This window comes from Protopterus annectens, chromosome 7.part0 (genome assembly GCF_019279795.1).
Source record: "Protopterus annectens isolate FY-2018-M chromosome 7.part0, PAN1.0, whole genome shotgun sequence".
Classification (NCBI taxonomy): domain Eukaryota; kingdom Metazoa; phylum Chordata; order Ceratodontiformes; family Protopteridae; genus Protopterus; species Protopterus annectens.
This window is the reverse complement of record NC_056739.1, coordinates 414,208,316-414,222,825: the sequence shown is the minus strand read 5'-3', so window position 1 is coordinate 414,222,825 and position 14,510 is coordinate 414,208,316. Positions and strand designations below refer to the sequence as shown.

Genomic DNA, 14,510 nt, shown 5'->3' with positions numbered 1-14,510 from the left:
CACACAGACACACACATATCTTTGTGTCAGTTATGCAGATTTGCAAGAAAAAACACACCTTTTCATATCAGCATTATTAGGTACCGTAATTTGTTTAAAAACATTATCTAAGTAAATTCGCTATTTTTTTGTAAGTCATTTACATTTGTTCTACATTTCATTAATATTTGTTAATTTAAATGTTTACTTACTTTGCTTTTTATCCTTGTAAAATAACTATGAAAAATATGCTCATTACTCATAGTCATCACTCATACCTCTCAACTTCTTAGAGCAAGAAATCTGGACATAGCCATAAATAAAAGTGGGAAAAAGGCCCCAGAAGAGAGACAGTTTTTAAATATTGCATTTGCAAACATAGAACATTGAAAGAATAATAAGTGTTGCATTAGCATGAATTTTCTAACAGGTATGAAGTCTGAAACTCAAATGTATATCATTATTTTCTAACATCAAGTCTTTAATGATTTGCCACTAATTTGCCAGAAAACCACAATTTTATGAAAAATGGACCAAAAATATGAGGCAAAAATCTAGACATTCTGCGAAAATCTGTACAATTGACAGGTATGTCATCACTTCATTCTACCCCCCCAAATTTATGCAACATTCGATTGACAAGAAATAAAAGTACCCCTGGGAAATATTGCAAACATATCCAGAGAACATTCATGTTCAATGAGTTAATTTTACAGTTTTGGTAAACTCTGTTGAATGTACTTTAATCGGTACAGTTTACCGCAGTGTTTCTTGATTAAAGACACTCATTTCTGAGTGCTAGAAATGTTGAAGCTAGGATCATTCAGTATCCCTGTGTTGTGTGTGAAGTTAAGTGGGATTTTGCTTTAATGCCAAGACATTTAGACACACTAAAAGTTTCAGCTTTAGGGGTAAGAGGTTGTGCGTGTTTGCAACTCAGGGTTAGAGTCAGGTCCAGAGAAGGGAATAGATTTAGGTGTGTGTGTGTGTGTGTGTGTGTGTGTGTGTGTGTGTGTGTGTGTGTGTGTGTGTGTGTGTGTGTGTGTGTGTGTGTGTGCTTAGTGTTACATTAATGGCTAGAGAATGGAATAGATTTAGTTTGTGTGTGTGTGTGTGTGTGTGTGTGTGTGTGTATATATATATATATATATATATATATATATATATATATATATATATATGTGAAGTGCGAGTGTCTTGTGTAATGGCACTGTTAAGGAAAGGATTTTTGATAAGGTAATGCGTTGGATTACAGTTAGGGGCAGCTGCAAGGTTGAGATGTTGGATTTAGGATTAACAAATGTGGGCAATGTGGTGAATCCTGAATGTCCCATCTTATTCTGGATGCTGCAAGCGTCCTAAGTCGATATTATGGTACTGTCAATTTCTGTTAAGCATAAACATCCACCTGCTTATTTCAGAGCATCTTAGTTCCTTAGAAATTCTCTTTCTCAATCACAGGGAGACAGGGCAAAGGTTGCTGCCAAAAAATGTTGATACACTTTGACTGTGGGTGATTTGCTTTCACGTCATTCAGCAACTTCTGATCTGCCACATCAACCAACCAGGCAAACATGAAGACAATAAGGAGATGTGGAAGTCTTAGGATACACTGTGCCAGTGCCTTGATGGTGGAGGGGTGGGGCTTCATTGGGTGCATGTACAGGAGAGATATGTTTAATTCTCTTAGATGATACATATTATCCAAGTGTTGGAAGAAGTCATGCCAGCCAGCATCTGTAACTTCAGTGTTGCAGATTAGGTGAAGCGAGCGAATCCTGGAGAGTTTTCCATCTTTAGAAGCTTTTGCTGAAAGCCAAGCACACATTTAGATTTAGTTTATTCTTTGACTGTGTACTATTTATTACATGTTTGGTTTACGGCATGCAAATTAAATAATACAAAATAACTTATTTACACTTTGACAAAACTGTTATAAGCAACAGCCAAACAGCCTGTAGTCTGCAACCCAAAAAGACACATTTTAACTGCCCTCTTTAGAATTCCACAGGGTGAAACTGGCTTAGAATATTAACAGAGTCAATAAATACTGGATATAATTTTACAAGCATCTCTATCTTACTTCTATGTTTCATCTCTTCAGAGGTACATGGCATAACTTTCTGACTTTTATTTGGGCAATGTTTCTGGCTGTGCAGTTGTAAATAAACCCACCAAGGAACATTTGAATCTGATTGATTGGCATTTACTTCAGAACAGTCACTTAAGCCACTAAGTTCATTTTCTGAGATTCAGTAACAAAGTGCCAAGAGACAGGCTAGAAAAGAAAGAAAAATGTATTGTGTTTAAATAGTAAGCAGGTTGTTTGGGGAAAGATGATCAAGTGTTTCTGAATGAGGCAGTTTTGAACCAGAAGCGTCGAGATTAGAGATAGTGTGAAAGCATTATTTAAGACTGATGTGGAGGAATGTAAACGAATTAATAAAAACGATGACTGATACAAACATTTTAAGAACTTTTCTTGTTCTATATACTTTCAGTCTCTACCTGCTGACAATCAGTTCTCTTAGCCCATTCTTTCTCCAACACTGACAGTGTGACTACACATTTGGGCAAGAATCAACTAGAGGAACTATCATTTGGGCAGGGATGAATGTTATTAGTACTGCAGTTGTCCATGCGCCCAAAACCTTTTAGCCAAACCCCATAACAGACAATCTAGATTAGTAACTCAAAGAGCCCATGGCGGTGGAGTAAGCCAATATCACCACTGATCCTCTGCCTGTCTCAGAACCCACTGATGTCCTTCTGTATCACTGTTGCAGTATTCTTTACTGAAGGAATTCCCTACCCATGGTAGCCCATTGTTGGGCCAGTATACCAAAGCCATAGGATTTTATATAGATGTCATACATCATGCGTATTCTCCACGCCAAAGCGTAGGGCATAAAGTTGACGTACAGATGTACATACCTCAGAACTTATTTGCTAACAGTCCAAACACCATCACTGATCATCTGTCTGAACACTTCTCCTTCTGTGCTGGTTTACCAAGCCTTGTTTTAGATAAATGTCCCATTGGGGTTTCTCATCTTTCTTTACATTTTTTGCTTTGTGAGTTTGCATGTCATCCAGAAAGGGAAAATATCAGTGTGGGAGGCAGATTCCCCATAATGATTGTCATGAGCAGTCTCTCTTCTGTATGGGTGCTTCTCGCAACCATATGAAGTGTTCTGTCTGTCAAGTGCTTGTCCCTGAGACCCTATGTAGTCATCTCTCCTCCTTGCCTATTTACCTGGAGAACCAATATCTAAAATTGTTGGCACAAGGTGCTATGTCAGAGTCTTCCCATCCCAAAGGTCAGCTGCCATCCAAGAAAAAGGCTAAAAGAGTTGGGGCTGATTCGACTGCAGTTATGCTACCCTGAACATCTCTCTTGAGACTGGTGAAAGGCCAGAGGATCACCCATTTGTTGCATCCAATTACTCTACCATGACCGTATTGGAGGCTGGCATGGATCCAACTTCTTGCATGTCCTCTGAGGCTCTGCAGACATCTACTCCAGATATTGAGGGAGAACCTTGGCTGATTATTTCAGCAGGACTGAGGGGGATTCCACATATATTTGCTCAGGGGAAGATTCTTACTATGTTAGTTGAATGTAGGCAAGGGTCTGGACCTCCTAAGGTGTTTAAGACAGATATTCCTCAAAAGAAAACAAAAAACAAGCAGGTTTCCAGGATTTTACCCAGGGGTTATATAATGCACTAAAGGGCTTGAAGCCTATCCAATGAGTTTCTGTCCCTGCTCCCTCTTGGTCCTATACTCCACTCAAGTGGCCCAGGAAGTAAGACTCCTCTGAAGAATTGGATTTTGGTGAAGAGTCTTTGGCATATTCCTCTCAGATCCCTTCTCCCTTGGATTATGGCTGTGAGGAGGAAGACTCTATTAGCTCAGACTCTCCCTTTGAAGAACTCTATTTTGGGGATACTAATTCTCATATGATGGATTTCTTTAAATGGAAGTGTTCTCAGCTTTCTTACACTCAGAAGATGTATTCTGAGCTCCTCTCGATGGGATCTTCTAAGCCTTCTGCTGTCCTTCTTGTCTTGGATGCACTTTTACATACCTTTTTAACAGCTTCTGTAGCATCGGATTCACAATCTCCAGTTTCTAAGGAACCTGACAGATTTTACAAGGTGGCTGATGAGTGTTTCTCTACAAATGTCCTTCTGTTGACCCTTCTGTAGTCTCTTGTGACAAGCCTTCTAAACATCTTCCTTCTACTAAACTACTTCCTTTAGACAAGGATAGTAGAGCCATGGAATGGCTGAGCAAGAAGGTATATAGTGCTGCCACCTTGATCTTTCGGGCTATTAATTACCAGACCCATATGACCATGTATGATTTGGCCCTTCTTTCTTAGGCTTCCCAGGCTATCGCTGACCTTCCTAATTCTGAAAGGAAGGCCTCAGCCTTCTCTTTACTGGGCTCCACTTCTAAGTAACCGCCACTCTACTAAATGTAGTTATGATGCAGCTGATGCCTCCTCTACAGATGCTGCTTTTGGTTCTGATTTGAGATATTACTCTTGGCTTCATCCCCAGCCTTTGCCTGATGATATTAAGCCTAAACTGTTGGATGCTGCTCTTGATAATAAGAATATGTTTGGTTCTGCAGCTGCTGAGCTTTATAAGTCTCTGCAGGATAAAGGTAAGGCCTTGCAAGAACTGAAGCATATATTTGTCTCTCCTATTCCTAAATTGCAGAGGAAGTATCCATTGAAATCTGCTTTTATTCATCAACAGCCACACCCGCCTCCCAAAGGTAAAAACGGTTCTAGGCGGGTTCCTCCTGCTTAGTCTACTCGGACTTCCACTCATCAGAAACCTCCCTTTCAAAACAAACCAGGTGCTGTCTGACTAACTGCTTCCCCCTTTTCTTAGCCAGGTTCCCTTATCTCTTTATCTTTCCCTGTCCCTTCTCAATTGGCTAAGGATCATTTGAGACTCTTGGGTTCTGTCCATCATTCCTCAGGGATATTTCATGGTATGGAAATCCCTTAATCCTTTTCTGGGCAACCCTCAGACTCAACAGAAACAGCTTCCTTTCGTCCCAGACCTTCTTCAGGGCCTTTTGGCAGAAAGCGACACTCAAGCTATGCCCCCTTCCCAGGTGAGGATGGGGTTTTATAGGTTCATAAGTTCATAGGTAGGTGCTAGGCTATAGGCCCTAGGGCCTATATAAGCCTAGCCAAAAAGGTACCCTGGCTTTTGCCACCCAAGAAAATTATTTACCTGTGCCCCTGTCGAGCAAAGCCACAGAAGTGATCCCTGGGGTGAATTTCATATGTCCCATCCAATCATCAAGATTTTTCTTGAAGAGTGCTAATGAGGAGCTTTGTTTGATATAGATAGGTAGTTTGTTCCAGAGTATGGGAAGTCTCTGGGACAGGAATCTGTCCCTCCAGCATGTTCTGTTTATTGTGGTGACAAGGTTTAGGTCCCTAGAGCGTGTGGTTTGGAGGGATTGGGATTTTTTTAAGTGGAGCATGTCCAACAGCTCTGGGTTTGACATAGCTTTGTATGTTAAGCAGAGATCACCTCTGAGTAGGTGATATGTGACGGAGTAAAGCTGGAGTTTTTTTAGACGGTCTGCATAGGGCATCTGTTTATGGCCGGTAATCCTCTTTGTGAGGTATTTCTGCGGCCTTTCCAGTTGTTGTAGATGTCTTGTGAGGTACATACCAAAAGGGGCATTGTACTCTATAATGGATCTAATAAGTGATGACTAGAGGGTAACAATGACCTCTTTTTTTCTGGATGAGAAACCTTTTGTGATGAGGTGTGCCATGTAGAAGAATTTCCTGACTACTGTGGCGATGTGATTATCAAAGGAGAGACTACTGTCCACCTGTGTCTCAAGGTCTCTTATCACACTTTTGGTGTTAATTAGACTACCACCTATGTGGTAGTTCATGGGTACAGAGTTTTTACCAAAAGGGATGACAATGCACTTTTTGGCATTGAGCTTGAGGCCATGGCTTTGACACCAGACATCTGTCTCAGTGAGGCCCTTTTGTAGGATGTCCACATTGTTAGGAGTTTCGATTATGGCTCCTAGTTTGCTGTCATCTGTGAACCTCATTAGCCAAAGACCTTCTGTGTTAGTCTGTACTTCAGAGAAGTAGATACCGAGCAGGAGAGGACCCAGGACTGAACCCTGTGGTACTCCACTTGTCACTGTTCTGAAGTCGGATTTGGAGTCTGCTAATTTCATAATGTGGGTTCTGTCAGTGAGCCAGTTGGCAACCCATCTTGTGACATAGGTATTTATACCTAGTTTAGTGAGTTTTCGCTTCTTTTGAAGTGTTGCTTGTTTCATTATCTATAATTCCAGAGTGGGGGATGGTGTTGAAAGCCTTGGTGAGATCTAGATAGGCTGTGTGAACCACCTTACCCTTGTCTACCGCTTTGCTGACTGCTTCAAAGAAGTCTATCAGGTTTAGGAGACATGATCTGCCTTTTACAAACCTGAACTGGGTGGGGTCCAGAGTTTGGAAATTACCAGTGTTTTTGTTTATAAGTTCCATGATGATATGTTCCATGGCCTTGTACACCAGGTTCGTCAGGCTAATGGGGCAGTAGTTCCTGGGGTCTGTGGTTGATCCCCCTTTGTGGAGTGGGATAACCGTTGCTGTGTATCATTCAGTGGACACAAAGCCTGAGGTGAGGCTATGGCTGAACATGGTACTTAGGTGGGGTGCCAGTTCGTTCTGTAGTTTGTGTAGAACGCAGCCTGGGATGATGTCAGGTCCCATAGATGCTGTATTCTTGGCTTTGGAGAGTGTATTTTTTACCTGTGCAGCCATGATTACAGGAACTTTGCATTCTTCCAGTATAGAGATGGGCCCTTTACGGGGTGAGAGGGGGGTAAAGTTAGCAGTGAACCTATCTGCCAGGATGTTGGCAATATTAGGTGGTTCTGTATGTTTAGTGCCATTGTGCTGTAACTCAGAGCAGATCTGAGTGTTACCATTGAGATTCTTGACATAGCTATAGAATGCTTTGTGGTTGTCTTTAGAAACAGTGGTGGTTTTGTTTCCATAACTATCTTTGGAGGATTTTATGAGGGATCTCAGGCTGACCAGGGAGTTCCTTCAATCATGGGATTTTACTCTTTTTTTGAAGCAGTTACTTTCCTCTGTTGCAGAGTTTGTTTATGGCAGGGGACCACCAGATTGGCTTCCTTTTTTTGGAGGATAGCATCTTGGTTCTGTTAGGGAAAGCACGATCCATGCACTCGTGTAAGTGCCTATAAAGGGCATTTGTGAAGGATTCAGCAGATTTATTCCAGAATGTTTCTGGTTCCCAGGAAGGAAGGCACCTGGAGGCCCATTCTCCACCTCTCTCAGCTCAACACCTTTCTGAAGATCCCTTATTTTCAGATGTTGTCTCTTCAGATCCTATTTCCTCCTCTTCTTCCTCTAGCTTTCCTGGTCTCCATGGATCTCAAGGATACTTATTTTCATATTCAAATTCATCCCCTTTTCAGGAAGTTTTTACATTTCTGTTTCTTCCTTGCATTTTCAGTTCTCTGACTTGCCCTTTGGCCTTTCTACTTCCCCAAGGGTTTTCACCAAATGCCTCATTCCTGTGATTGCTTTTTGCAGGGTGAGAGGGGTTCAAATCTTTCCTTATCACAATGTCCTACTCATTCAGGCTTCCTCCCCTGAGACCTTGGTTCAGCACCTTCTGTATTATGTTTGTCTCTTGCAAAGTCTGGGGTTTACAGTTCTTCTTCTTCTTTCGGCTTTTTCCCAGTTAGGGGTCACCACAGCGGATCACCTGTCCGCTCATGATTGGCAGTGGAGTTTTATGGTCTCGAGTTGCCAGCCCGGCACCCAACCTTCCACACTAGGCACACACATGCACACACTCACGCCTAGGGCCAATTTAGAGTGTCCAATACACCTACAGTATATCTTTGGGATGTGGGAGGGAACCGTAGCACCCAGAGAAAACCCACGCGACCACAAGGAGGGCATGCAGACTCTGCACAGAAGGCACCCCAGCCAAGGATCGAACCGGAGAACCAAATTTCCAAAAATCAGTCCTGGTTCCTTCTCAGGATCATGTTTTTCTCGGTTGCAGGTTCCAGACCACCCCTATGCTGGCTTCTCTGCCTCCTCTCAAGGCTCTTCCTCTAATCACTTTTCTTCAGTGCATTCTTCCTTGGGTTTCATTTACAGCCAGGGAGTTTTTGACGGTGCTACGAGTCATGGCTTCCTCCATTCATATGCTACATCTAGCCAGGCTTCAAATGAATAAGCTTTAGTGGTTCCTAAAGTCAGTAGGGTTCCAATATTGTCAAACACTGGATTTTCTTGTCTTTTTTCTTCTGTGCCTCAATCTTGAGCTTCAGTGTTGGATTCATCAGCTGTCTCTCAACCCGGGATTTCCTTTTCAGACCCAGGTCCCCTATCAGGAATTTTTTTTCAGATGCCACCAACATGGTGTGGGGGGCCTCTTTTGGTCCCCTCAAAGTCCAGGCTTAGACCACATCAATATCAAGGATATGAGAGCTCTCCTTTTCACCCTTCTGGTCTTTCATTCACTTTTATCCAGGGCCTCTCAAAATCTTTACAGACAATACCACAGAAATGAGGTACATCAACAAGCAAGGGGGGGGGGGCATGGTCCTTCTTTCTTTGCAGGCTTGCTTTTCAAGTTTGGGATTTAGCTGTCCAGTATCAAGTGACTGTTCAGGATGTAAACATTCCTTCAGTGAAAAATATGGTGGCAAATTCTTTGATCAGGTCCATAACACAAGCTCATGAATGGATGCTTAACAAATATGTATTTCTGGACATTGTCCATTAGTGGGGAACTCCTCAGGTAAATCGTTTTGCCTCCCCTTCGAACAGACAACTTCCTCTTTTTTGCACCGGAGTCCCAAGTTCTTTGGCCTGGAAGGTGGATACACTCTCTTTTTCTTGGAAGGGGATGTTTCCATATGCCTTCGCTCACCTTCCTCTGATTCCGAGGGCCCTCCTCAAAATAGAGAAGGACTCCCCTAAAATCTTGTTAGTGTTTCCCTCTTGGCCCAGACAGCATTGGTTCCCTCTTCTTCTGCACCTAGCCAAGGACAATCACCACAGCTTTCCTCACAGGGTCAACCAACTCGCACAAGACAATGGGTCTCTCATCCATCCATCCTCACTTGTCCACTCTTCAGCTAACATTGTGGGCAATAGGATTCTGATCCCATTCAGTACCTTTTTTCTGAGGAAATGCTTAAGGTTCTGCAGAAGGCCAGAAAACCCACTACCAGAAAATCCTATATATCCAAATGGAAGAGATTTTCTGTCTGGTGCCTTGCTCATAACCAAAGTGCACCTTTCAGCTATTTCTGCTTGTCTGCCATTGACTCCTCCTCTGGTCTCTAGGTTTGAGGTCAAGCAATTTCTTAATGATATCCTTCATATTGGACCTCCCAGGAAGTCTATTCCACCTTCCCGGGACCTTAAATTTTTTCCTAAAAAATTGACTCAGGCTCCTTTTGAGCCTGTATGTTCAGCTTCCTTACAACATTGTACATGGAAGACTGTTCTTCTTTTGGCCCTTGCTTCAGCTAAGAGGGTGTCTGAACTCCAGGCTCTTACGGCTGTTCCTCCTTTTTTAATTTTTCATAGGGACAGGGTATCTCATCGTACTAATCCTTCCTTTATGCCCAAGGTGGTTGAGGAATTGTCTCTTAATCAATCCATTAATTTGCCCTCCTTTTTTCCTTCTCCACACTCTGCTAGTAAGAAGGTTCTTCACACTTTAAATTTGCACCGACAGAGACAGCTCAGATGTTATCTAGATCAGACTAAGGCAATTCACAAGTCTGACCACTTTTTATTTCCTTTCATCCTAGATCTGTAGGTTTGGTTGTATCTAACTAAACCAGTTCTTCACAGATCTCCATGGCCATTTCCTTTTTTTACCACTTTGATGGACAAGAGTTTTTCTATCTCTGTAAAGGATCGTTCTATCAGGGCCATGCCTGCCTCTGGTGCTTTTTTCAAAGGATTGGATACCAACTCCATCCTTGAGGCTGCTACTTAGACCTCTGTCCATACCTTTACAAAACATTACAAATTGGATGTTGTTTCCAGAGCAAGGGCTAGCTTTCCCAGAGTTATCCTGCATGAGTATCTTGAGGGCTCTTCTGGGCCTTCTTCCTTCCAAGTTTCTTTTTGACCTTTTGTACTCTCCCTTTAGTAAAGAATACTGCAACAGTGACATGAAAGAATACTGCAACAGTGGAAAATCGTACCACAACAGTAGATGTCCTTCTCTTCACTGTTGCAGTATTCACTCACTCCATCCCTCCTTCCTTCCCCCCGCCCCTTCTGCTGTGTTCCTTTTCTTTTTCTCCTTCTGGATGCACATGTTCCTCCTACTTACTAAGAATGTTGTTCTTCCTGGGACTATTCAATTCTGAGGTATGTACGTCGGTATGTCACTTTTATGCTCTATGCTTTGGGTGGGGAGCATACGTGTGACATATGACACTTGTATAAAATCCTAAGGCTTTGGTATATGGCCAGAGATTGGGCTACCCTTGCAGGGAATCCCTTCTGTAAAGAATACTGCAGCAGTGAAGAGAAGGACATCTATTGTTATGGTAAGATTTTACATAATTGTACTTTTCCACTTCTCCTAGGCTGACCAATAGTGGCCTATTTGTTTCCACTAGTCCATAGCCCCCTCTGCCAAGTGGCTAATATAAGCACCCTTATCATTGGATGGGGCATGCTGCACCTTTCCCATGCATGTGCATGCTATATGAGCTACTGAAGACCACCATCACCAGCATGGCATCGTCAAGCCCATGCCTCACTTCTGAATACTAATGATGCCATATAGCCTCCCTTTACATGTTGTTGATTAAATGAGCAAAACCATCTTTCTCTGCCTGGGATGGATGAGCCAGCTTCATCTTCTCACCTCCACACCAACACCAAAATCTTTCCCTGGCTGAAACATTACTTGAACTGTGGGGTTATCTGAGTCATAGGGCTTTATTCCTTCATACCTCAGAGCCAGGCTCCTGCAAAAAGTTTGAAAGCACTTGGAATTTAGTCTTTAAAGCAATACAGCACAAAAACATGGCAAAATACTTATTCATTTCCATTTCCAGAATAAAATATTCTGACATCTTTTTGTTACTGCAACCTTCTAATTTAGCACTGCCTTTTAATAATGTTATATCTCTAAGCTATAAAGTTCTGATTTTGCTGTAATTTTATACATTTTCTTACTGAGGGGAAATCTGGAGACTTTCATGTTTAGTCCTTTTATGAAAAGTTTCTATATTATTTTTCACTTAAGAAAAAAATGATAGTCATTATACTTTACGAAAGATTAGTTGTGTAAAATCTTACCATATCATTACATGTCCTCCTCTTCTCTGTTGCAGTACTCTTTACATGAGGTAGACTGCCTGCCAAGTGACTCACCTGCAGCCAGTATACAAAATTGTTTAGTGCTTAGGGTGCATGGTATGTCGCATGTAGGCTGCTATTGGACATAAGCCATAAAAATGAAGTACGCTCACATCATCCTCAGAACTGAGTGCACCAGGGAGAACTCTTGAGAACAGGTATGTGGGGTAGGTACATCCAAGGAAGAACAAATGCAGATGGATGGAGGGAGGGACAGAATACTGCAACAGAAAAGAGAAGGACATCTAACGTATGGTAAGATTTTACACAACTAATCTATGTCCTTCTAGTCTGCTGTTGCAGTATTCTTTACATGAGGGAGAATACAGAAGCTCATGAGAAGGAGAAAGAGGAGGTAGGGGCAGAGGAGCTTTCCAGGAAGCCACGAAGAATGGCCCTAGTGAACCCTGCCCTGGAGTTGGACATGTTGTCCAGTTTGTAATGCTTGGTGAAAGTATGGACTGATGACCAAGAAGTTGCCTCCAGAATGGAATTGGTGTCAACCCTTTGAATAAGGTGCCAGATGAGGCTCTTGTGGAGTGTGCCCTAACTGGAGAAGAGGGGCTCTTTCCATGGTATTCAAAGCAGAAGGAGATAGCCTTTAGATATCCAGTTTGAAATAATTTGTTTAGAGACAGGAAGCCCTATGGCTCTAGGGTGAAAGGAAACAAATAACTGGTCTGATTTCCTAATACTCTTGGTTTTCTCAAGATAAAACCTAAACTGTCTGTGTACATTCATATTGTGCAGAGCTGTTTCTGCAGAGTATTGGGGTGATGGGAAAAAGGCAGGAAGGTGGATAGCTTGCTTGAGTGATAACTCATTTACCACCTTAGACATAAAGGAGGGGTTGGTGCAGAGAGATACCCTGTCCTTGTGGAACACCAAGAAAGGTGGGGAGGCCATAAGGGCCTAGAGTTCACAAACCCTTCTAGCAGAAGTGATTGCCAATAGCAAGATTGTTTTCCAGGAGCAGTATTTTAGAGCAGCAGAAGCTGCTGGCTCAAAAGGTGCCAGGGTCAGTTTTTCCAAGACAAAGTTAATATCCTGGGGGGGGGGGGGGTGGAGCTGGCTTCTTGGAAGTTCTGATGTGAAGGATGCCTTTCAGGAATTGTTTGGCCTCGAAGCTGGATTCCAAGTGAGGTGAGAGAGGCAAACAGGCAGAGATAGCTGTCATGTGTACTTTCACTGAACAATATGTTAGGCCAACATTCAGCAACTCACACAGATATGATAAACCTATGGAGACTTCCACTGTTAGTGGGTCCAGGTTACATGAGAGACATGAGATTAAATGTTTTCCATTTGGATAAATTATATTTTCTTGTATTGGGTTTCCTGGCCTCCTGTAGTACCCCAAGCACATTCTCTGAAAAAAGGTATCTGAAAGGAATCAAGGCCCTATCACCCACAGCTTCATTTGCAGAGTTGACAGGTGAGGGTCGATGAGGGTTCCCTTGTGTTGTGTAAGTAAGTCCACTCTGTGGGGTAACTTGTGGTGAGTGCCCTTGGCTAAATGCAGGATTAAGGGGAACTAATACTGTCTTGGCCAAAAGGGGGGTTCACCATCAAAGGCGTTCATTTTTGGTCTGCCCTGCTGAATTTGTAGTAAGACTTTTGGAATGAGAGGTAGTGGAGGGAATGCATATAGAAACATCCCTCTCCATGAAAAACTGAGTGCGTCCACATTCCAGACCAGATGGTGTGTGTCTGGCACAAAATTGAGAAAGTTGTCTGTTCAAGGGGGAGGCAAAGAGATCTACTTGTGGAGTACCCCATTGGTGGCAATGTCCAAGAACATACAACTGTGAAGCATCCATTCATGGGGGTGTGGTTTGGACCTGCTTAATGTGTCTGCCAATCCACTCAAACTTGAGGGACTGTATACTTCCTAAAGGTGTGTCTGCAATTTGACAGCCAGCTCCCACACTTGCAGGGCTAGTCTGCACAGGAGGTAAGACCTGCCCCCCTCATTTTTTCACATACCAGAGCATTGTTATGTTGTCTGAAAATTTTTAAGGGCCCTGGAATGAGGAGAGAGTGAAAGGCTTGGAGTGCCAGCAGCAGTGCTCTCATCTCTTTTATGTTGATGTAATCCTTTCTTTGAGAGGGTGGTCAGGTGCCTTGTACTTTCATGGAGCCGAAGGCTGCTCTCCAGCCTGTGTCTGAGGCATCTGTATACATCTCTTGTGCTGGTGAAAGAGGATGAAGTGCGAAACCTGGGATGACAGAGAATTGTTGAATCCACCAGGTTATTTCCCTATTCAGGTAGGAAATAAAGGGAATTTGGAACTCCAGAGGGTGTGCATGTTGTGTCCACACTGATTTCAGCAACCACTGCAGTCTCCTCATGTGCATTTTTGCCAGAGGAAGCATAGGAAAGGTGGATGCCATGAAGCCCAGGGTCCTGAGAAAGGTTCTGGCTGAGATGTGTGAGAGAGGGATGAGGCTTTGAAAGAAAGCAGTGAGCTCCTGGACCTTTTGAATGGGAAGGGAAACATTCATGAGGTCTGTTTGGATCCTGCATCCCAGAAAAATGTGGTTCTGTGATGGGGAGAGAACAGATTTTTGGTAATTTATAGTGAATCCCAGGGAAAGAAGGATTGAAATTTTGCAGTTGAGATTTTACTCTAGTGCCCTTGGACTGTCTGCTTGGAAAAGAAGATCATCCAGGTATTGGAAAACTTGGATGCCCTGCAGTTTGCAGAATGCCACTATTAGTGCTAGGCATTTTGTGAATACCCTTGGGGTGGTAGAAAGACCAAAGGGTAAGGCTGAAAACTGAAAGTGTCCAGAGGCTACAGAAAATCTTAAATGTTTCCTGTAGCTTGCATGAATTGGAATATGCAAGTAGGTGTCCTTTATGTCTATTGAGGCCATAAAAGCTTGAGGTAAGATCAAAGGGAACAGAGTTTGTAATGTGAGCATCCTGAAGGTGGGTGCTTTCAGGTAGGTGTTGAGGAAGGAGAGATCTAAGATGGGTCTTCAGGGGCCTTCTTTCCTTGGAACTAGAAACATCCTGGAATAAAATCCTTTGCCTCTTTAATAAATAGGGACATGCTGAATGGTGCCTTGA

The 14,510-nt window shown here is 42.8% G+C and overlaps 1 protein-coding gene across 1 annotated transcript in view; it reads right to left on the bottom strand.

Moving 5' to 3' along the window:
- Positions 1–1,141: 1,141 nt before the first annotated feature.
- The window catches only part of LOC122805969 (baculoviral IAP repeat-containing protein 1e-like), a 144,723-nt gene continuing 131,354 nt past the window's right edge, over positions 1,142–14,510 (bottom strand). Inside the window, exon 4 of the mRNA XM_044076208.1 lies at positions 1,142–1,788. Coding sequence (XP_043932143.1) covers positions 1,415–1,788 — 374 coding nt within the window. The 3' untranslated portion in view covers positions 1,142–1,414. The remainder of the gene's footprint in view (positions 1,789–14,510) is intronic.